The 24,283-nt window shown below is 36.9% G+C and overlaps 1 protein-coding gene across 1 annotated transcript in view; it reads left to right on the forward strand.

Moving 5' to 3' along the window:
- The first annotated feature begins 10,902 nt into the window (after positions 1 to 10,902).
- Positions 10,903 to 24,283, forward strand: part of LOC138693352 (zinc finger protein ZFP2-like) — a 33,087-nt gene continuing 19,706 nt past the window's right edge. Inside the window, exons 1-2 of the mRNA XM_069817269.1 lie at positions 10,903 to 11,005; positions 23,711 to 23,808. Of these exons, the coding sequence (XP_069673370.1) occupies positions 23,716 to 23,808 (93 nt within the window). The 5' untranslated portion in view covers positions 10,903 to 11,005; positions 23,711 to 23,715. The remainder of the gene's footprint in view (positions 11,006 to 23,710; positions 23,809 to 24,283) is intronic.

Raw genomic sequence — 24,283 nt, forward strand, 5'->3', positions numbered from 1 at the left:
AGTTCGAGTAGAGTGAACTGTCTCTGAAGGTCTGTGGTTCGAGATACTGTGAACTCGAGTGACTGAGATAGAAGAACTGTGAACTAAGAACTGATAGTTCTGATTTGTAAATAGTGCTTTGTAAATATTAGTTAAGATTAACAGTTCATTGTTGTTCGTACTAGTCCGAGTAAATTGTCATTGTCGTCGGTGGAGTTTTATAACGAATATTGTGTTGAGTGAAAATCCAATTGTTGACGAGAGCGTTTAAGGCGAATTGTAGAAAGGAATTATTGTTGGAAGAATAAAACCCTGTTGTGAGTTAAATAAATTTACATTGGTGTCAGAAGTGGGATTCGAACCCACGCCCACAAAGTGGGCACTTCTGGAAGGGTCGGGAAGGTCCATTCCCCCTTACTCCGCATGCAGCAGTTGCGCGTGCACTCTCCCCTCGTCGCGTGGGCCTTTCCCCTCTCCGCCGCGCGCCGTCCCTCATGCTTCATGAAGCCCGCGCGATATGCTCTCTCTCGCGGAACGCTGGTCGTGAGTTCTAATCTCACGTCGCTGTCACACTATATAACGTCTTTGACAGAGCCGGGATCATCTGTGAAATTAGTCTCATCATAGTTGATGATTTGAGAAAATGCAACACCTTCCAGTGACATCTGATGATTGTCAAAGTATGCCTGCAAAGTTTCTCGTGTCTAAGCAGCCCTAGAGCTCTTAATATTTTGGGAAAATTTCGCTGTTAGTTCAGGATGGCGTTTCATGAAACAATGAAACCATTCCACTCCTGGTCTATTATATTTAAATCTTTTCTCTATAACACCTTTCTTGTTCAAATACTGTTGAACAATGGCTGTTATGCCCAAACTCTGAAGTGCGAACCCCCAGTTGGCACATAAAATGAGACATTCAACAAGGCAATTTTCCTCATTCTGATTTAAAACAGGTTGTCTGCCATACTGCAAAAGCTTTTGTCCTTCTTTCGACCATCTTTGAAGTGCGGTGTATGGCACCGCGTAACATTCAGATGCCTTACGGATGGACATCTCACCAGATTTTACTTTCCTTAAACCCACGTACAAATATTTCTCATTGTAATTCATATTTCCCTCAGAGCCAGGTTTTTTTAATGTAGTGTCTCGGGATGATCCGCTTTACCCTGCAATTCACAGAAAACTGTACTTTGTTTAACAACTCAAAAAATACATATCGCAATAGAAACATGTTGAGGCTATGAACTAGTTGTATAACCATGCTATAACTTGCGGCTAATGTTTCTTGTGTAGCTAGCAAAGTTTCGTCTCCACAATGCTTTGTTTTCACTCAACATAGAATTTAAAACAAAACGAACTTCGTTCAAACATTTGTTAAAAATATACTTAAAACTTTTTTCTCAAAGAATTTAACAGATAAGGATAAACCGAAGACTCTCTCTTCTAGAAATCCCTCTAAAAATAGTTTTCTTTGCATGTGTGATCCATGTGGCGCTGACTTAGCTAAGCTATACACATGTGATTCTCTTTACCCCAGTTTACGGTAACAATCTGTCTTCGCGGAGTTTTAAGTTACATGTAGCCTACGGCCCTGACCAAGTCTTCTACAGTACTGACTTGTGTCTCCGTCTCTATGCCTGTTGCGTAACCTGGACACTACACAAGGAGAAACATCAAACTTACTAGTCACTTGTCGAAGAGATGGATTTTCTCGTAAGAGAAGTAGAGCATGATACACTTCAAACTCATTTAAATGTCTCATTTTGTCAGAAGCTTTAACAGAAGCAGACAAACAAGATGGCGGCCGTACAGTTGCAACGAGCTAGGTTGCAATGTCTACAACAGTTCCCATATTTTACGGAAATTCAGAGGTAACAGAAGAAAATAAGTGCGAATGTTGTTATAAGCTGAAGAAAGAACTTCTCAGAACAAAAGAGGAACTATTATCAATGAAGGAAATGTTAATATTTTAGACAATCAGTTGAAAACCAGTGATGCGTAAATTAGGCCCACAAGTGACATTCAAAGTCAGCACGAAGACTAGTGGATAACAGTAAAACATCGCAGGAATACGACAGAAATCAGGAAAGTACAGCAGCAAGCAATTCCTGTTATTGTGAACAGATTTGTATTGCCGTGTGCAAATTCACGGGCCAGCATAAAAGAAGAAAGTCCTGGAACTTCGGGAAATTCCAGTAGGCCTAAACCAAGACGGCGTAAAATGCAAGTACTAGGAGACAGTCATGCTAGAGGTTATGCGCAGCTTATAAGGGAAAAGATGTCTAATAACTTTAAAGTTGGTGCATTTGTAAAGCCAAATGGCAGGTCTAAGGATGTTGTGGACACAGATATTACTAACATGACAAATAATTATATGGTCGTATTGTGTACAGGAATCAATGACATTGCAAAGAATTGTACAGATGAAGGACTCAACAGCATTGTTAAGTTCATTCAAGATAACAAACAAACGAACTTCTTAGTTTTGCAAGCACCTCACAGACATGATTTAGTGGAGTGGTCATGTGTAAACCAAGAGGTGAAGAGATTCAACAGAAAACTGGGCAAGAGACTTAAGTTATATGAGCATGTTAGTGTCGTGAGTGTACAGTTAGAAAGAAGTGACTTCACTAGACATGTATTACATATGAATACATTATTACAAAAACAGCCCAATTTATTTTCAATGAAATAGAATTAAGGACACATTTGCTACTATTTCAAATGTTTATAGACTCCAAAAAACGACCCATGTCAAGTGCAGTAGCCACAAGGATAAACACCAGTTGTACGGAAACAGCTGACATATGTTGTTCCATTTATTTTTATTGTTCTCCTGAAAAATAGTAATTTTGACAAGGGTTGTTTTTGTAATAATGTCTTCATATGAACAGCAAGGGGAAAAATCAGTTAGCTATGTGAAACAGTAGCAGATACTATAAATAAGGAATTTTCATCGACGGAAAGTGCTGCAATTGAATCTCTCCAATGAGATTGAAGTGACGACACGTACCACCGTAGGTGATGGTCGACCTAGCAGCATTGATGATGGAAAAGAGGAAACTCTGACTCCAGCGACCACTGAGGGACCATTGCGAGTATCGACGGAAAGTGCTGCAATTGCATCGAGTGGAGGGATTGAAGTGACGACACGTACCAATGTAGATGATGATCGACCTGGCAGCACTGATGTCATAAAAGAGGAAACTCCGACTCCAGTGACCACTGAGGAACCATCGCGAGTATCAACTAGGAACAGAAGACCTCCCCAAAAGTTGTCTTGATTTTTTATAAGTAAAGTACAGGGTGTTAATGATAGTGCAGGTATTTCTAATGAAAATAATGAGAACACTAGTAAATTTGAAATATTTCATCAAAATGTGCAAAGTCTACATAGGTAACAAGAAAGAAGTCGACCTGGTTGGCGAGTTGGAATAGTGCTGGCCTTCTATGCCGAAGGCTGCAGTTTTGATCCCGGGCCAGGTCGATGGCATTTAAGTGTGCTTAAATGCGACCGGCTCATGTCAGTAGATTTACTGGCATGTAAAAGTACCTGCGGGACAAAATTCTGGCACATCCGGCGATGCTGATATAACCTCTGCAGTTGCGAGTGTCGTTAAATAAAACATAACAATAACAAGAAAGAAAACCTTGAAATACTATTCACTGATAAATCTTTTGATTTTGATGTCTTATGTTTTACTGAGCATTGGTTAAACCAAGATGATATAGACCTCTATAAGTTTAATAATTTTTCTCTTTTATCAAAATTCTGTAGGAAAAGCAAAAAACATGGAGGCTCATGTATATTTGTAAAAAACAAGTATAGAAGCAATACCATTTACATTATTTGATCATCTTAATATTGAAGATCATTTTGAAGCTAGCATGGTGGAATATCCCCAGTTGAAACTAATTTAATCTGTATATAAGACTCCTAGCAGCAATATCCAGATCCTTATTCACAAATTGGATATAATAATTCATACTTTGCGAAAGAGAAACAAAATTATGATAATTTAGGTTGATACAAATGTAGATTTTTTAAACAATAATAATAATAATAATAGTAATAATAATAGTAATAATAATAATAATAATAATTCGAAATTACAACTGGTATTAAACACATGGTTTAGAGCAATAGTAAATATCCCAACAAGAATAGGAAGCAGCAGTCAGTCAGCAGTTGATCACATAATACTAAACAAGGATTTGTGGAACTACAGTTTTAATGTTATAACAACTGGGTTCTCTGATCATGATGCTCACATCTTGCAGTTACATCTAGAAGATAGGAGTAAAAATAACTTTAACAGTTCTGCTGTATGCAATAAAGTAAGATCTTTTAAGGAAGAAAATATTCAATATCTGAATCATCTACTTGAGAGAGAATCTTGCAACTCCATATTCAAACAAACATAGGTAAAACTTGCATACAGTGAATTCTTTAAAACATTCAATTACTATGAGACAGCATTGCCTGAAATTAATATCAAATTTACAGGGAATACAAAAAACTGGGTCACTACAGGAATACGGGAATCCGGATAAAGACTAAGATTTCTTTACTAAATATTAAAAGGGGGGAATGTCTCAAAAACGTTTAAAGATTATTATTACCATTACAAGAAAATTTATAATAAAGTAATAAGTCAAGCCAAGAAACTGCACAATGATAAATTTATAAATTGAGCCGGGAACAAGTCAACAGCTATGTGGTAACTGTTAAAGATGAACTGGGACAAAATACGAGTAGTAATGATATAAATAAATATCAAACTAAAATGTGATGGTGGAGAAATATATGACCCCAATAAAAGAGCAAACATATTTAACGATTATTATGTAGGTATTGCAGAAACTATTCTGGGGAAGTGTACATAGATTAAAAACAATAATATAACAAAACACAAGGATAATTATAATAGCATATTCCTAAATCCTACTAATGAAACAAATTACGGAAATTCTTAATGAATCTATCGACAAGAAAGAATAGGAATAGCAATTGATCTAGTGGATCACACAATTTTGTTGGAAAAATTAAAAGCTATTGGAATTGGAGGCTTGGCACACAGTTGGTTTACTTCTTACCTGGAAAACCGTGAACAAAGGACAGAGATCACTTGCAAAGAAAATGGTAAAATAATAGATTATCTGTCTGAAAAAAGTGTATAGGGTATGGTGTTCCACAGGGCTCAATTCTTGGACCATTTCTCTTTTTGATATATGTATATAAACGATTCAGAGTCATACATCAGTCATGGAGAACCAACTTTCTTTGCAGATGATACCAGTATCTTTTTATCAGGAAAAGATGTGAATACAGTGCGTTTTCTTATAGAAAAGACAATAATTCAACTAGTGGAATGGTTTGAGAGAAACATTCTGGTAATCAATAAGTCGAAAACCATAGCCATTTCTTTTCATCATTCACAAAACAATAATTCTGAATGGCCAGTCGTAGAGTATCAAAATGAAACAATTCAATATTCTAACAATACAGAATTTCTTGGTATATGGCTAGATGAACATTTAAAATTGCCCGTACAACTTCAGGAACAAAGGAAGAAATTAAGTAAAATTTGCTTTGCCTTGCGATTACTAATAAGAGCATCATCTATTGAATCTGCTCGCACATTGTACTTTGCATACTTTGACACTATTTTAACGTATGGTATAATCTTTTGGGGTAATTCACTTAATGCAATCCAAATATTTAATTTACAAAAGAGAGCTATTAGAGCCATAGTTCAAGTGTCTCAAACTACCAGCTGCAGACCATTCTTTAAAAAATTACATATCTTTCCATTACCCTGTATTTATATTTATGAAACTTTAAATTTTATCAAATATAATTTGTATAGCATTCCTAGAAATTCAGACACACAGCAGTACAATACAAGAAATAAAGATAATACTTTTATTGAAAGTTTTAACACAACTCTATATTATAACAGTTTCATTCATGTTGCTCTTCTTATGTATATAGCCTACCAAATTATGTTAAAGATATATCTGCACATCAAAAATTTAAGAAAGCTGTTTACGAAATTTTAATCAAAAACTGCCATTACAGTGTGAATGAATTTATTGAAAATTGTTATAATTGAATAGAAAAAGAATGCCTTACTTAAAAAAAAATTTACTTCCTCTTTTCCAGATCCTGACTTCGAGAAGGATGTCTTCTCATGAAGGACGCGTTGATTGAAATTGACTCCAGGCTGCTAAATGAAATGTCCTGACTTCAAGACATACTGCAAACGGGACTTACAGCCGAAATCGACTGACGTGTAGTTTTCTTCAATCAAGTCCCAAGTTTTGTATATTTGTACTTGTGTTGTTATAGTTATTACTTTTATGTATATTGTGTAATTAATAGTTTGTAAATATGGCATGTCTCATGTCATGTATATGATCAGTCGATGCAATAAATGATTATGATTATACAAGGCAATAATCAGCACTGGTTACCATAGCAATGTCAGAAAAGTTACCAATTAGAAGTTGTCAGATTTCTTATATCAGACAATTACTTTGAATTCAGGCCATGAATCTTTAAAATTCTTATCCATAGACGAAATTTATGTATCAATGTACCAGTATATATTTACCAATAATCACCACCACAGCTTCAAAAAACAATAACTATACCGGTACCTACAATTTATTATAATGTTCCCCTAATTGTTTTGAGCAGTGTACTTATAATTTCAACGAGTTTCAGAAAGCTGTACTTGTAAGCTTATAATTATTTAAAGATGTCTGTAGGTGACTTTTCTTTTGCAAAGATGAGGTGCATCTTTCGACGAATCGAGACGTATTCTTTTACCTTCGTCATAGTTACGAGTGCAAGTTTGGATTTAGTCACACGTTTCAAAACGCACCTGAGTTTTTTTTTTTTTTATTTATTTTTACTCTATAGCATCTATTAGATGATTTATGGTTGTGCTAACAGATGGAGTTACTTGTCAACAATGTGACACTGAAACATGTGTTCAGGTTACTGCCCAGCGACAGTGCTGATGTATTTTTATATTTGTGATTAATTAATATTAATTAATATTAACCCGGCACACTCACAATCACACTCACATTCATACAAATTTCCAGACTCTAGACACCCAGAGAGCCTAGCCCGGGAATCGAATTGGGGACCTCATGATCTGGATGCCAGCATGCTGACCAACAGACCACAGAGGCAGTCAAAACGCACCTTAGTGTTCTGCAGGCTTCATATTACAGGGACTTGATATTCTGTCTGATGAAAGACAAGGGTCTGGTTTCTCTTAATGTGATGCTCAGACTCCTATTAGGGTGACTGTACCAGTGGCTGAATGGTCACCAATGGATGAACAGTAACAATTTAGCTCCATTTTATAAGGTTTGGGGGAAATTTTGTATTTCCCCACAAAGGATATTTGTAATTTAAAGATTGGTGAACCTGTTCCACTATTTTCAATTGAGTTTCTTTGTGCTTTCATACTGTGGTTGTAATTTAAGAGAACACGTGCAGAATTCCTTCTTCTCACAAAGGATTAAGATTAACAAATGGTGAGTGACTTACTTTCAGTTACTATTTATTTACATTAAGTTAATTGATATTTCTGTCAATATTCCGATTCCTTTGGATACTATAGAGCTTGAAAAGCTTGTCTGCCACCATGTTTAACAAAATTCTTGTTGTATTCTTATTTAATGGGCATGTTCAATTACTGGAACACACTAAATAGTGCAGATCCAGTAATTGAACAGATGTTCATCTATTGGTGCTTTTGAAGAAATGCTCTTATATAAGTTAATTACAAATATATTCTCAGGAAAAAAGTATATAGAATCATAATTTGAGGTTAGGATGAGCATGTGTTGCTTGGATCCAGTAGTTGAACACTTGTTTTGGTGTTCAACCATTGGTGTGTTCAAGTACTGGAACCCCTCAAAAGCAGTAATAGACAACTTACAAAGCAAGCTTATAGAACTATTCTTGTTTTTCCCCTCCCACAGACAGACGAAATGGATGAATTAAATGTAGACCTAGGTCATGCCCCTGACACAGGACAAATGTTAAAGGAGAAAAAAAAACAGTTATTCCGATACTCCGAAGATACAATGTTAGCAGCAGTACAGGCCGTTAATGAAGGATTAAGTCTTCGGAAAGCATCGAGAGATTTTAATGTTCCTCTGAGCACACTCTCCAATAAAGTAAAAGGTAAAGTTCCTATGACAAGAAAAATGGGGCCGCAAACTATTCTTTCTAAGGAGGAAGAAAGTTTATTGGTGAGCTGGATTCATGCCTATGCCAAGAAAGGTTATCCTGTGAAATGACAAACATTAATTGAGACTGTTGGTGATGTAGTGAAAGAAGATGGTAGAGAAATGCCCTTTACTGATGGTACTCCTGGAAGAAAGTGGTTTTCAGCTTTTATGAAAAGGCATCCATCAGTATCTGAACATCGTGCTGAAAGTATAAATGCTGCTCGTGCCAGGGTTACTGAAAAACACATCAGAGAATGGTTTGAAGAACTACGTACTTATCTCGAAAGTGAAAATGCTTTGGACATTCTTGATAATCCAAGCCGGCTTTTCAATGCAGACGAAAGTGGCTTTCAGACATGTCCAAAGACAGGACGAGTTCTTGGACCAATATCATTCGACAATTTATATGAAATAAAGACTGGAAATGAAAAGGAAGCCATTACAGTTATGGCTAATTTCAATGCATCTGGAGAAACTGCTCCTGCAATGATAGTTTTTCCATTACAAAGAATACCGAGGGACGTTTCAGAAAACATGGACCCAAACTGGGGTATTGCCAGGTCTAGAAATAGCTGGATGACTGGGGCTATTTATTTTGAATACATTGCCAATATTTTCTACCCTTGGCTTAAGGCTAGAAACATAAAATTCCTTGTACTTCTGCTAGTAGATGGCCACAAGTCACATACAACTTACAATGTGGCAAAATACTGTTCAGATCATCAGATTTTGCACTTCGCACTTTTGCCCAATGCTACCCACATCTTGCAGCCTGCAGATGTTAGCATATTTCGTCCACTTAAATCTGGATGGAAAAATGTTATGTATGAATGGAAAAAAAATAACAATAATAAGGTTGTAAACAAAGCCATATTTGGAAGACTGTTAGCAACAGTATTTCGTGACAAGGCAACTCCAGATGTAATTAAAAATGGATTTAGGAAATGTGGTGTTTATCCTTTTGACCCCAATGCAGTTGACTATGCTAGGTGTATGTCAAGTGAAAACAGGAAATGCCCACCAGCTGTGATGACTGAGGAATCTGTAAAATCAGCAGAGTTCAAGATTGAACATCTACTTCTCTTTGAATCTTTAATGAAAGCCGGTAGAGCTGAACAGTTCAGAGAAGCTGAAAAAACTGGCTGGGAAGGACCATTAGAAGCTAAAGAATTGTTTGATGTCTGGAAGAAAATAAGGAACAAGTGTATTGTAACTGAACAGAGGAGTGACAGAATTATTGCAAATGAAGTTACTTCTGAAGTAGCAGAAAATATCAATTCCACTACCCCAACAATGAGCCTAGGAAGTAATTCAGAATTGCAGAATAATGACTTCGAGCAAGAGCCATGCTCAAGTGTAACATTAACCCCTGTAAAGAGTATGACTCCAGAGGTTAAAAATGCTCATCAAGTCCTTCAAGTAAAAAAGTCAAGGATTAGTCCTTCATTTGGCAATCATGTCACTTGGCCAACAGATTCTCCACCTGCTAAAGGAGGAAGAAAGAAGGAACGCTTGCCGCATGCAACAACATCCAAAAAATGGCTAGATTGGGTACAACAAAAGGAGGAAATTAAAGCAGTTAAAGAAAATACAAAGAAAAGAAAACTGCAAGCCAAAGAATCAGCTAAAAAAGATCCTGAAAGAGATGCACAGACAGTTCCTGAAAAAATTAAATGGAGAACAAGGAAAGAAAAGAGGAGATTTGAAGAAACAGACTCTGAAACCAGTGAGGAATGGGTGGAAAGTGGTGACAGCCTGGATGATGTTACTCTGCTTCCGTCATCTGAAGAAGAAGGAAATGAGAAAGAAGAAGGCATTAATGAAGACAGAGGTGTCTGGAAAGAAGGAGATTTTGTTCTTGTGAATTTTCCGGGAAAGAAAAATATATCATACAACTATGTATGTATCATACAGAAAGTTCTAAATGATGAAATACAAGTAATGGCTTTAAAGAACTGTGATGAAAGCTGTATGGTATTTAGAACTGATGAAGATGATGTCAGTGTTGTGGTCATCTCTCAGATTTTAAAAAAACTAGATGATCCTAATATTACAGGAACAGAAGGAAGAATTAGGTACCAGTTTCTTCACAGCATATCTGTAGGAAGACAAAACTGAAGATGAACTTTGAAGAGGACATTATGGTGATATTTTAATACTGTTCAACTAATGATGTCGTTACTGTACAACTTCTGGGACGGGTTGTTCAGCTACTGGTGAAATGTGACTTTTTTTTCTTTAACATAAAACATTTATAGATGTATTTTTGTTAACTTAAGGTTCTTACTATGCTTTTGTAGAGTAAAATTTGCTCTTTCAGACACATTTTTCAAATGTTACATTAAAATAACAATTTAAGTTATATTAAAATTTAAGTATGAAAAATGTCTTAAGTGTTCAACCACTGGTACTGCCACCCTATATGGAGAAATGGAATGTCAAGTAGTGGTTGAAAATGGAATAATTTACGATTCTTATGTACATAATAGAGTCGAAAAATCGGAATAAGTTTTAAAAACGAAAGTCGCGTCGTAATAATGACATAATGAAATGTTCTTCAATAAATCGGTGATTGTCTTCATCCAATACCAATGACCAGGAGATGGTAATGGTAATTTGCAATCTTTTTAGCCTGACCGCTTTTAATATCTTTGTTCACGGCTCCTTCGATCATACTGGATGCTGTATGTAAGTCTGAACTTGAAAGTGAGAATAGGCCATCACTAATTTTGGATTCGTTTTGTATTGTAATAGGCTACTTCATAGATGTAAGTAATATGTCCATGAATATTGCTAGTTTTGTCTTCAGTGTAATTATTGTAATAATTTCAGTTTTGTTTATCCTCTTATTGTACGAGCATTTCCACATCACAGTTTTACAATTCATGCTGCTTTTGTAAGGTCGATGTAATTTAGGCTACTATTTGTGGCAATTTTCATTGCCAATAATTATTTTGTTTTGCACAAGGTTGGAATTTTGGAGGAAGAGGAAAAGGACGGTAACCGTGAAATTTGTCCCTGAATTCTTGCAGATCGTTGAAATAGGGTTGAATTCTCTCGTGGGACAAATTTAATATTTGATAATTGTGGGGAGCGATTCCATCATCGATTTTTTAATATATTTTCTAACAACCTCTAATTTTCACCCCCCTTTTTCAAAAGAACTTAGAAAAAGAAGTAACGAGATGACCTACCTAACCTAAATTTCGACTAAGGCATCAGTGTACCGAGCTATTAAAGTAGGACAGATTGATGTCTATATCGACATTTAGGTTAAGTTATGTCATCCCCTACTTTTTTCTTAGATTTTTTTTTTTAATTTGCGGTTCTCAGAAAAAAAATCTAAAATCATTGGCGGAGTGGATCTCCACAATTACCTTTAAATGGGTTGTCATGACAATTATTGAAAATTGATTTTAAACTGTCAACATCCAGTAGACACTTCGAGTATGATTATGTACACTTTGGATCAAAATCAGTGTCCAGCCTTTAGGAAATGTAGAGCGTACATTTTGTTCTTTTAGAGATAACAGGTATGAAATTGATACTGAAGTTGGAAATGAAATATCTATCTGTAGATTAAGAAACTGAATAAGCCTAAATTTCATTGAGTTAACGAACTGTTCATTCGTATTACTAGTAATTAGTAGGCCTATATCTCTCTGACAAAAAACACACGAGTAAAAATTAAAACAAGTTAAAGGATGACTTTTGTCGTAATTAAAACAAATTAATGAATACAAAATTTATAAATGGATTATAAGAACATTAAACCAAAATATGCTTCTTTTTAAATGATTTTGCACATAATGAAGAATAGAAACTAGAGACAATGTCAAGAGTGTAGAAAAAATGTAGCTGGTGCACAGTTGGATGGATTTTTAAATTTTATTGGGTTATTTTACGACGCTGTATCAACATCTAGGTTATTTAGCATCTGAATGATATGAAGGTGATAATGCCGGTGAAATGAGACCGGGGTCCAACACCGAAAGTTACCCAGCATTTGCTCGTATTGGGTTGAGGGAAAACCCCGGAAAAATCTGAACCAGGTAACTTGCCCCTACCGGGAATCGAACCTGGGCCACCTGGTGCTGACCGTTACTCCACAGGTGTGGACCAGTTGGATGGATGGGCAATGTAGCTGGAATAAATAACTTGGCCCTGCTATCAAACAGATGTTTACAAAACTTTGTATTTTGTTTTGTTTACAGATAGCAAACTTGTTTTGTGTAGAAAGTCGGAATATGTTTGGATGGGAAAGCTACCCCTTTGTTGTTGTTTAGGCAACTATCCGGAGACAGGTCTCAAATTGATACCAACAAGACATAACTTATGAGACAACTAGGTCAGGAGATAATGGGGTAAGGTGTCCAGTTCCTTTCTGCCTCCATTACATACGTCGCCAATTAACTACATATTACATTAATCATACTTCAGATGCATACATACAATTCTTCTTCCTCTGACACATATCGTGAAGTGAGATGTACTGCCTGATAATAGACGTACATATCAGCCAGAACCTTTTAAAAGTATACGAAGATACTAACTTCTATCCTATCTAGCAGATTTTCACAATATATAGTATATTAGGCTTCCAGGTTATAAGGTCCATAACAAAATGTCCACAACTACAAATGGTCCACAAACTAAATAGTCCAACATTTCAAGTCCTACATACAATTTGTCCATGGAGTGGAAAAGCCCAACATCTATGTGGTCCACCATATTATAAAGCCCATCATATCAGAAGGTCCATCATACGAAAGGTCCATACAGAAAGTTCCAACATACAAAGTTGTTCAACAGAGATGATTCACTAACAAACCTCCCGGCCCTGTTGTCAGACAGGAACTTGCTGGAGTTCATAACGAAATTATCGTAAGTCTTAAAAAAAAAAATGCAGTAATCAAAATTGTTCCTTATCAGCAGAAGGTAAATCGTCCTCCACTTTCTCAATCAATTAGAGAAATTGACATTGTTGAACCCTACAACAAAACACTGAGGGGAGAAAACGTTATGTTCTTTGATTCAGGTGTTAATGATGAAGGACAAGTATTAATGTTTGCCACCGATAGAAATTTAGAACTTTTGGCTGCAAGTGACACGATTTTCAGTGATGGTATGTTCAAGACTGTACTAAACCAATTCTTTTAGTTTTTCACAGTACATGGCATTGTCGGAGGTTTTGTATTTCCTTTAGTATATTACCTAACTGCAAATAAGACTGAAAATACTTATCGCATAATGAGATAAAAAATTATTCAGCACATTTAAATCTCATTTGCAATCCTACCTATACAATGTATGATTTTGAAATCGCCTATATGAGTGCTTATCAACTGGCATTCCCTCAGGCAGTAGTGAGTGGTGTCTTTTCCACTTCAATCAAGCAATATGGAGAGATGTAGTCAATAGGGGTCCGAGGGCACAATATTTTGATATTGAGAACCCTGAAGTAAGAAACCAAATACAGGAAATTATGGGACTGCAGTTTATTCCGCTAAATGACTTGCAATTTGTTTGGGATTTATTAAATGAAATATTTGTGGACAATGTCTTGGACTTGCATCTTACATTGAAATTACATATATTGCTACTGGTCATCCGGAAAGAGGGCGAAGGCAAGCAGTCCCCCTAGATTTTCTCCTGCAACATGGAACGTCTATGAATTAGTAATTAATGGCAGACCAGACAACATACGAATAATGTGGTTGAAGGAGTCCACTCTCAATTCCAACGACTTGTGGTGGCACATCACGTGAACATTTGGCGATTCATTAGCCATTTGCAACAACAGCAATCGGAAATACAACATTTAGTAACCCAGGTTCTTGGTGGGCATACAAATATTAAGCGGCCAGTAAATAAACGGTATATCAATAATGAATTTTCAACATTGACGGTAATTACCAAGATTATAAAGATAGAAATGAAAGTTTTCGATATTTTACCTTCGAGCGATATCATACCATATGAAATTATATAGTGACCCTCAAGATGAAGAATAGATGCATCTTTTGTATTACATATGTAATATGTATAAGATAATTAAAATGACAATAAATTTCTCGGCACTTTCCTTGCACTTTTCCTTGTCGGACATTTTAGAGAAATGAACGAATTTATTTGTGGACATTTTTAAGAAGAGGACTTGCTGACAGTGGCCTATTCAGGTAAGGACATTTTTATGGCATGGACGAATTTTCTACGTGGACATTTGTAAATGTTGGACATTTTCGTAGAAAGGACCTATTGCAAAGTGGACCATATTTCACTTAACCTATATTAGTTAAAAGTACCATATACTTGTTTTCTGTCCCAAGTCTTGTTGCATTTGGATAAGGACAACTTACTTCTTTATAGAGGTGAATTTTTAGAAAAGAATATCTTCACTCCTATGTAACAGATTTTCACAAATATAGTACAGTGCGTATACTAACTGGCTCTGCAGTGAAGCAAGTGGCAGTATTCAACCCGGCAGCGATGTAAAGTTGGTACTGTGTAGTGCCTGTTTTGAACGTAGGAATATTACATCTCCTCTCTCACTCCCTCCCACCTTCCACCATTCAATGCGGCCAAGGTCATTGACTTTACCTGCATGATACCAACACAACTCCTCGTGTCCCTGCATTCTGCTTGCCACTTCTCCTGCAGAGCCAGTTAATGTCCGATTCCGGTCCACACCTGTGGAGTAACGGTCAGCGCGTCTGGCCGCGAAACCAGGTGGCCCGGGTTCGAATCCCGGTCGGGGCAAGTTACCTGGTTGAGGTTTTTTCCGGGGTTTTCCCTCAACCCAATACGAGCAAATGCTGGATAACTTTCGGTGCTGGACCCCGGACTAATTTCACCGGCATTATCACCTTCATTTCATTCAGACGCTAAATAACCTAGATGTTGATACAGCGTCGTAAAATAACCCAATAAAAAATGTCCGATTCCTCTGCCGCACCTTGTATTAAAAATGACCAAAAATGCCGAAAAAATATAAAAAAATGACCTATTAGTTCAAAAACGTAAAAAAATGCAATATAAGAAATAATTTTTGTATGTTTATATTAACATAGAAAGGATTTCTATATTAATAGGCATCCTTCTAATGTGAAAAATAAGATGACTTTCATAAACATCCGCCCCCTAATTATTATCATCATCATTAAACTAGTATAGTTCTCAGTTTATTTTGCCTTAAGACAATCAGTAGCATTATTCGAGGAAAAGAGTATGATTAAAAATCATTTATAATGGCCAAATAGTCCACGACTATGGTTATTTTTTTATTGGGTTATTTTACGACGCTGTATCAACATCTAGGTTATTTAGCGTCTGAATGAAATGAAGGTGATAACGCCGGTGAAATGAGTCCAAGGTCCAGCACCAAAAGTTACCCAGCAGACAATGGTTAATTATTACTGCTGAATATTGACACATATACGATTTGCATTATTTAGGTTACAACATACGCAGCAATATGATTTTAATGTTGCGCGTGCCTAGTTTAGTGTAACGTCCTCCCATCATCTTCCAAGCCAAATCAAATATTATTACGACATTACGAGTAATAAACAAATAATAATTACTACAATTGAGTTGCTCAATTTCAAAACTCACTAACTCCAAAAATGACATATCAATTCTATCTTGATCCCCACTTTTTCCCCTAAAAAAAGATGTAAAGTTTGTGTACCAAAACTCATCAATTCCCTGTCAAACTATGGATATAAAAATGGTCACTGCAACGAAACTATCCAAATCCAGTCTCTACTGCTCCAAAACTAATTCTTTGGATCCTCAGTTATTGTTCCTAAACTTTCAAATTCCATTAGAATTGTCTGCCAATAAGAACATAATGGCCACAAAACTAACTAACTCCCTTGCAGTGCACATTTCTTCTTTGAAGTACACTTAACATCTGGTATGTTTCATGGTGTGAGAAAAAAGTGCACAGTGAGTGAATTTTGAAATTCATAAGAGATCAGAAACATTCTTTGAACTATTGAGAGAAGACAGTGACAATGCCATTACGTATTCTTTTTGTTGCAAAAAGAATATAATCTTTCCAAAGATGACAGATCACTCTGCCTATTTCCTGAGGCTGTTTTATGTAAACAACTTCACAATGTGTTTGGGCTCTTCACACTCTCAACGGAGAACTGAAAACACATTTATATAGAAATGGACAGAAATGAAAGGTCAAAAAGGATCCAGTAAAATCACTTCGTGTAGGCCTATACGTCACAGACTGTCAAACACAGTCTACTCAGACAATGTTGACACCATCAGGTTATTTGCAGATGGTGCTTGTGGGCAGAACAAAAACACCATCATAATCACTGCACTGCTGAACTGGTTACTGGCAGAAGCACAAAAATATATCAGAACTATTCTGTTGCACTTCCCTGTGCCTGGGCATTCCTACATACCCCCAGATAGAGCATTTGGTCTGATCGAAAGAAAGATGCGTAAAAATTGAAAACATCATTCATCCCAATGAGTACATCGAAATCTTCAAGTAGTCCGGCACTGTCACGAGAGTGGGGTTGGATTTTGAAGTCCATGACTGGAAGACAGCAACAAGGTTGACCGTAAAGAGGCCAAGCAACGGTTTTTTCCATGTAAAAGGTTTATACTCCAAAGACGAAGAAATAATGTTGGTTTGGTGCAAGAGGAGGTGGCATACACAATAGATTTGAACGTTCATCGTTCAATAGCCAAGAAGGACCAGCGAGTTGGAAATCACTGTCCATGGACAAAAGTAAATTCTGTTCCTCTAAATCCAAATAAAGTGAAGGATGTTAAAAAGCTACTAGAGAAGCACTACGGGGACCAGTGAATGATGCTTGAATCATTCAGATACTATGTAAATCTTCCACGTGAATTCTCAGGATGTTGGTGCCCCTTCTGATGATGCTAATGATAATGTCCTTGACATGGAAAATGATGAAGACGAACCTAGGAGACGGTGTTTTGATTGTTGAAGGTGCTTATGTTATGTAAAAACTTAGGTCATAAATTCTGTAAAGTACAAGTTCATAAAAATGTATGCACCACCTTTTTATTATTTAATACTTATTGTCTGCATTACTATATTTCTATCTATTTTTCCATACGTGTTTTCAATAAATATTTCTATAAAGTTTGATTCTGAAACTCAACTTTTCAAAATAATTTTACAACAAATTGATCTAAATCCTCTATAAACTTTTTCAAAACTCACCGAATCCTCATTCCTCTTCCAAAACACTCCAACCCCATATTTTATCTTCATTTTTCTCAGTTTGTATTAAATATTGATCTACAATGCTTGTGGAAACTCAGTGTTATGCTTCCCTGGAAGTATTAACACAAAAGTTGAAACTAAAAAGTCTGTAGTCTAAGCACAGCAGTTATGGAAAAGTTATGCTTTGTGAGTTGGCGAGTTTTGGAAGTGAGAAACTCAATTATTCGTTGTGATAAAGTACAAATATCACTGCATGGTGTACAGAAGATTTTACTTTATGTTTTCATTAAATTGACATGTCATGAGTGACGACAGAAAACAGCTCACGGAAGCGAGATGCAGACATTACTAAAAATAAATGTGGATCGCGGAGAGCAGATGCGCATGTGTCTATGGGCAACAAAATCCTTAAAAAAAAAAAAAAAAAAAAAATCGTCCCTGAGATTCCTGAGATATTTGTTTATGTTTTGGGAAATCGTCAAATGCAGAAACCATTTCTAATCACATATATTGCAATATTGCAGACTAACTTCCTAAGTAATTTAATTCTAACTCCTAATTTAAAAACTGTTTACACACACTAAAATGGCATAGCATTTTCTATTACTATCCACTACAGGTTAATCAGAAGGCCTATTAGATATTTATTTCACCACTGCAAGGTGTGCAAGAAAAATCGCAGAATTGTATAATTATGTATTGTGACTGCACTTTGCATTAGTAAATATCATAACACTTCAACTTCAATATATTAAAAAAAAAAAAAAGAGAGAGGGAAAAGTTAGGCCCACTTACAAATGATTAAATTAACAAGTCATGGAAATGGAATTTAATAATAATAATAATAATAATAATAATAATAATAATAATAATAAATACGCGAAAAGGGTAGACTACAGTGTTCATGTAAAATGTATTAAAGTTTCTTTCATTATTTCCGAAAAGGTAGTGTGTATGAATTGAACAACAGGAAGTTAGTACCTTAGTTTATAATATGTAATATCTTTTAATATCAAGAATGACAGTCATTCATTTTAGTATAATTGAGACGCAGAAGTTTTGAAATTACGTCTATTGACCGTAAAATATTGTACGAAGCAATTAATAAGCAGCAGCGAGTCCTTTAAATGTCAGTGTCATTTAAGACGTGTTCTGCTATGAATATCTAGAACCGAACAGCGCTCCGAGCGGCGGAATTGGCATTACGCGGGAACCACTTTTGACCCGTATTTCAAGCGCTATGCACCAGCTTGTATAATCTCGTAAGCAACGCTTTCACTACTCCCACTTTTCATTCTCTCACCTTACACACTTCACTGCACTGTCTTTCTCACATACTTCTGTCTTTTACCCTCTGTCTACTTTATTCTACAAATTACTCCATATTAAATTGAAATACACAACTTACCTTCGAATGCGCCGGAATTCGATCTTAGGACCTTTCGTGTAGTGAACCACCATCATACCCATTATGCTACGAATTCGTTGATGAATAAACCCTTAAAAATTATACTTAGACACAATTAACATAAAATATTTTCAAACGCATTAAATATGCAACTCCATTATTATATAATGGAACTGAATTCATTACTTTGCTACTAACTTTCTTACATTAAAATATAAAAATAGTCCACACCTGTGAAGTAACGGTTAGCACGTCTGGCTGAGAAACCAGGTGGCCCCGGTTCGATTCCGGATTGAGGCAAGTTACCTGGGTGAGGTTTTTTTTCCGGGGGTTTCCCTCAACCCAATATGAGCAAATGCTGGGTAACTTTAGGTGCTGGATCCCGGACTCATTTCACCGGCATAATTACCTTCATCTCATTCAGACGCTAAATAACCTCAGATGTTGATAAAGCGTCGTAAGATAACCTACTAAAATAAAAAATAAAATATAACAAATAGATCACTAACTATTGAACTTATTATACAAAAAAAAAGTAATATCATAAATATCCAAAAGATGGCGTTACTCCACTTAATTGTCTTGTTATAGGTATATTAAATCGATACTATCTTGACTACACCCTGTAGTATTATGATGGGTAGTGCATCAAATATACATGTGCCACCCGCATCACAGAAGACCATAGACTTCGCGAATTATGCAAAGTCATCGACACAGATAACGAAGATGTGTAAATTGGTGCATCAAATAAGGCTTAATTCCAGATAAAACACCAAAAAACATGTACTATTGTGGTGCTGCAGAAAAAGAAGTATGGCAAGTAAGATCGAAATATTAAAATTTTCCGTACTGCCTTAAATGTAAACAGTATAAAACACAGTGTACAATAACAACAGACACGTGGTTGTTCGAAAACTTTAAAATCAGTATCTTACGTACTTTAGCATTAGTTTACTTTTGGTTAATGGGTGTGCAAAACAAGCTGATCAAATGTTTTTCGACTTCATAAACAACATTAAAAAAGCATATCCCGGCTATGGACAAACAGCATTAACACCCAGAACTTACACCAACACAGAACAACAACACTGAGGTAAGTTAAATTGTGAAAATTTTATGAAAACAATTTTTCCTACTTGCAATATTGTATGTAGATACACTGTGTGCGATGCTAAGAACACGTCCTGGGCAAACTACGTGAATTCATTGAAAAAGAACGTCCCAGCTAACATCTAATGGGACAAAGTCCGTCGAATAATGGGGAAACGTAGTTCTGTAATTCTGGGCCGTCTGAATAATTGCGTAACGACCACCAGTCCCATGGAAATTGCTGAAATATTTGTTTCTACTTTTGCACAAATAAGCAGCTCAAAGAATTATGTCCCGGAATGTCTAAAAATGAAAGACGCTGGCGAAAAACGAAACCTAAATTTTAGATCTGATAACACTGAACACTACTATGCATCGTTCATATCCGAGGAGCTGGATGCGGCACTAGACATATCCCCTGAACCCTTTCCTGGGCTTGACATCATCCATAACAGAATGCTTCGTCATCTGTCACCAGCTGGCGTCCACACCTTTGGAGTAACGGTCAGCGCGTCTGGCCGCGAAACCAGGTGGCCCGGGTTCGATTCCCGGTCGGGGCAAATTACCTGGTTGAGGTTTTTTCCGGGGTTTTTCCCCAACCCAATATGAGCAAATGCTGGGTAACTCTCGGTGCTGGACCCCGGACTCATTTCACCAGCATTATCACCTTCATCTCATTCAGACACTAAATAACCTAAGATGTTGATAAAGCGTCGTAAAATAACCTACTAAAAAAATAATAAATAAAAAAAGCCACCAGCTGGCAAATCTTTCCTGCTAAGAATGTACAGTAGGATCTGTAATCCCAGTCCAGAAACCGGGAAGGGATCCTTCTTTACCTGAGAGCTATAGGCCAATTTTTCTGACCAGCTACGTATGCAAGGTTACCATAAAGATGATAAGTAAACTCCTGATTATGAGTGCTAGAATCGGAAAACCTATTATCTAATAAATGTTATGTTTTATTTAACGACTGCAGAGGATGTGCCAGAATTTTGTCCCGCAGGAGTTCTTTTACATGCCAGTAAATCTACTGACATGAGCCTGTCGCATTTAAGCACACTTAAATTCCATCGACCTGGCCCGGGATCGAACCCGCAACCTTGGGCATAGAAAGCCAGCGCTATACCAACTCGCCAACCAGATTTTCTAATATCCAATGTGATTTTCGTAAGCTCAGGTCAGCTGCAGACCATCTTCTTTGGCTGGAAACAGCTGTTAGAAATGCTTTCTTCAAGAAGGAGCATCTTGTGGCGGTCTTCTTCGATCTAGAAAAGGCTTACCATATCGCATGGCGGTATGGCATTCTGAAAACTCTACACGATTGGGGTCTTCGTGACAGTCTACCAACGTTTATTGCGAAGTTCATGGCAGAGCGGTATTTCCGAGTTCGAGTAGGCACCACACTTTTTAACGAACATCTCCAAGAAAACGGCGTTCCGCAGGGGTCTGTATTAAGTGTTCTTCTTTTCTGCATTGCGATCAATGGAATTGCCCAGTGAGACCGAGTATCTTCTCTGTTGTACGTTGATGATTTCAGTTTGTATTACAGCTCCCGATATCTTCCATCCATCGGTCGACAGCTGCAACTGGTTATCAACATGCTATCAGAATGGGCTGTTCGCAATGGCTTTAAATTCTCCACTCTAAAAACGTAGTGCATCCAGTTCTATAACCATCATGGACTGCATCCACATCCTGAACTGCGTCTTAATGGAGTGGAGTTGCAATTTACAGACACTGCGAGATTTTTGGGTCTTATCTTTGATTATAAATTAACGTGGGAAGTGGATATAGGTGACTTGAGAAGGCGTTGTGAAAAATCGTTAAATATTTTACGCCGTTTGCCAGGGGTTTGCTGGGGTGCAGACCGCATAGTGCTCTTACCTCTTTATCGTGCTCTTATCTGGTGAAAGCTGGATTACCGCTGTTTTATTTATGACTCAGCAAGTAATTCGAAGTTACGTGTCTTAGACTCTATCCATCATCATGTGATACGAGTCGCTATGGGGGCTTTCCGAATGAGTCGAATAGAAAGCCTGTATTGCGAAGAGAGAGAACCATCACTGTATCGGCGACGTAATGTCTTGCTGTGCTCATATGCGGTTAAGCTCCTCTCACAGCCCGAGCACAATTCTTACGACTCCTTTTGCAATCTGTCTCTTTACGGCCGATTGAGTGAAAATACACGGAGACTTCGTCCAGCAGGTGTGCGATTTCGTGAACTGCCCTCCTAGCTCGACATCCAGGTGCGAACAGTTCATACACTGGAATATACGACCATTGCACCGTGGATTATGCGACGTCCCGTGTTTGATGTAAGTCTCAAGCGAAGTTTTAAGAATTTGGACTAGCTTTTGTTTATAGACTTCGTTAGTGAACTTATAACACAGTTTCCAAATTTATTCATTAGCTTTCACTGACGGATCCTGGATAAATGATTATGTTGGTTGTTTCTTCGTTACAAATGGAGATATATTTAAATACAGACTGAGCCAATATACTAGTGTTTTTACCGCAGAACTATATGCTTTTTATAGAGCTTTATTGTTTTTAATTAGACAACTCTGGGACAAATTCCTTATCTGCTCCGACTCTTTAAGCACCATTCAGACCCTCCAGCGTTTGAATACTGATGATCCTCTTGTGTTGAGAACCCAGGAACTTTTCCACACCTTCCTAACCTCTGATTATGAGATTGGAGTAGTGTGGACTCTGGGTCATGTTGGCATCCCTGGTAACGAGGCAGCAGATGCTGCAGCAAGGGACTGTGCTATGATTGGATCTGAGGTGTACTGGCGTGAGAGGTGGCAAGATATTCAAAATTACCTGAAACGTAGAATATCGTGGCATTGGGAAGGAGAATGGTCTGCAGAAGAGGGAAATAAATTACGTATAATAAAGAATATTGTTCCAGTTTGGGATTCGTCCACAAGAGCGTCAAACACGAAGAAGTTTTAGTCACCCAGTTGGCGATTGGCTACTGTTATCTGACACATGGCCATCTCCTACATGACGAGCCTCAGCCGCATTGTGGAAAATGCCATGCTCCTTTTACGGTGAAACATTTTTTATTGTATTGTAAGAAATATCACTGTGTCCATCGGCAATATGGAATTTGGCCGATTCTAAGTGATGCTCTTGGAAATGATTTTAATTGTACAAATGCAGTTCTGAGAATTTTATGGAATACAGGACTTGGCAGGGTGATTTAGTTTTTTATTGACCCGTTTTACTTATCCTCTGGACCCTTTACATCTGGAAGTTACATTGGTTTAGCATATGTTTTTAATAAACTTGACATTCAGACCTATTACTCCGAGCATTTTAGAAATGCGCCAGATATTTTATTTCTGATGGCATTTGTTTTTTTTTTTATTTTATTGTTTCTTTTGAAATACTAGCTAGGGTCTGAGAAGTGCTCACTTTTATGGTTTTTATGCATCACCTTGTTGAAACTGCATTTCTGAACCTCGTTTTAACCGTGACCAACGCTTTTTAGTTCTTTTTAGCATTCTGGTTCTTGTATTGTGTTTCTGTTTTGTGAAGAATTTTAGATAAGGGCGCAAATAGCCATAGTAGCTGATGCACCCTCTTTAAACCCCACTAGCTAACTAACTAACTAACTAACTAACTAACTAACTAACTATCTATCTAACTGTATTACACGGATTCCTATTGAAGGTAAGCAGGTCACACATGTAGCTAGATTAACAGCAACCGGATAATTTTCTGACATTGTTCTTTCAGTTCTAATGAATGCTATCAAGACAGAATCTGAGGTCGACCCTCTGGCAGTACAGCTATGTGATGACGTTATTAAAGAAGAGGAATACTCTTCACCAGATGTAAGACCATTTTTCTCTCCCCCTTGTACTGTTTCATTCCTGTATTACTAATTATTTTTATTTATTTGGCTGCAGTAAGTTAACAAAGTTGAATTACAGCATTGACCTCTGGTCATTTAGCTATCATTCACTTACAAACACAATTTTATACATACATGCATAGGTCTGCTTAAGGTTGTGAAACCTTACTGAGCCTTTTGTACCGTGCTGCCAATGTGAGCACACGGTTGCATGTTCGTGAACTTAATTGTCATGAAATGCACAGGGCCTTGATTAAATGTTGCGATGATGTGCCACAAATAAGTGATATTTCTCCCATTGCACTTGATCGCCAATAGCATGTGTTGGGATTTTTCTTTCAGTCGAAATGTGCTTTATAAATTTACTTCAGGGTCAAGTTGAGTGCCAAAATAGATTGTCCAAATTGAATAAGAAAACATTACAGTCACTGTAATGAAAATATTTTATCTTTTAT

This window comes from Periplaneta americana, chromosome 17, assembly GCF_040183065.1.
Source record: "Periplaneta americana isolate PAMFEO1 chromosome 17, P.americana_PAMFEO1_priV1, whole genome shotgun sequence".
Lineage (NCBI taxonomy): Eukaryota > Metazoa > Arthropoda > Insecta > Blattodea > Blattidae > Periplaneta > Periplaneta americana.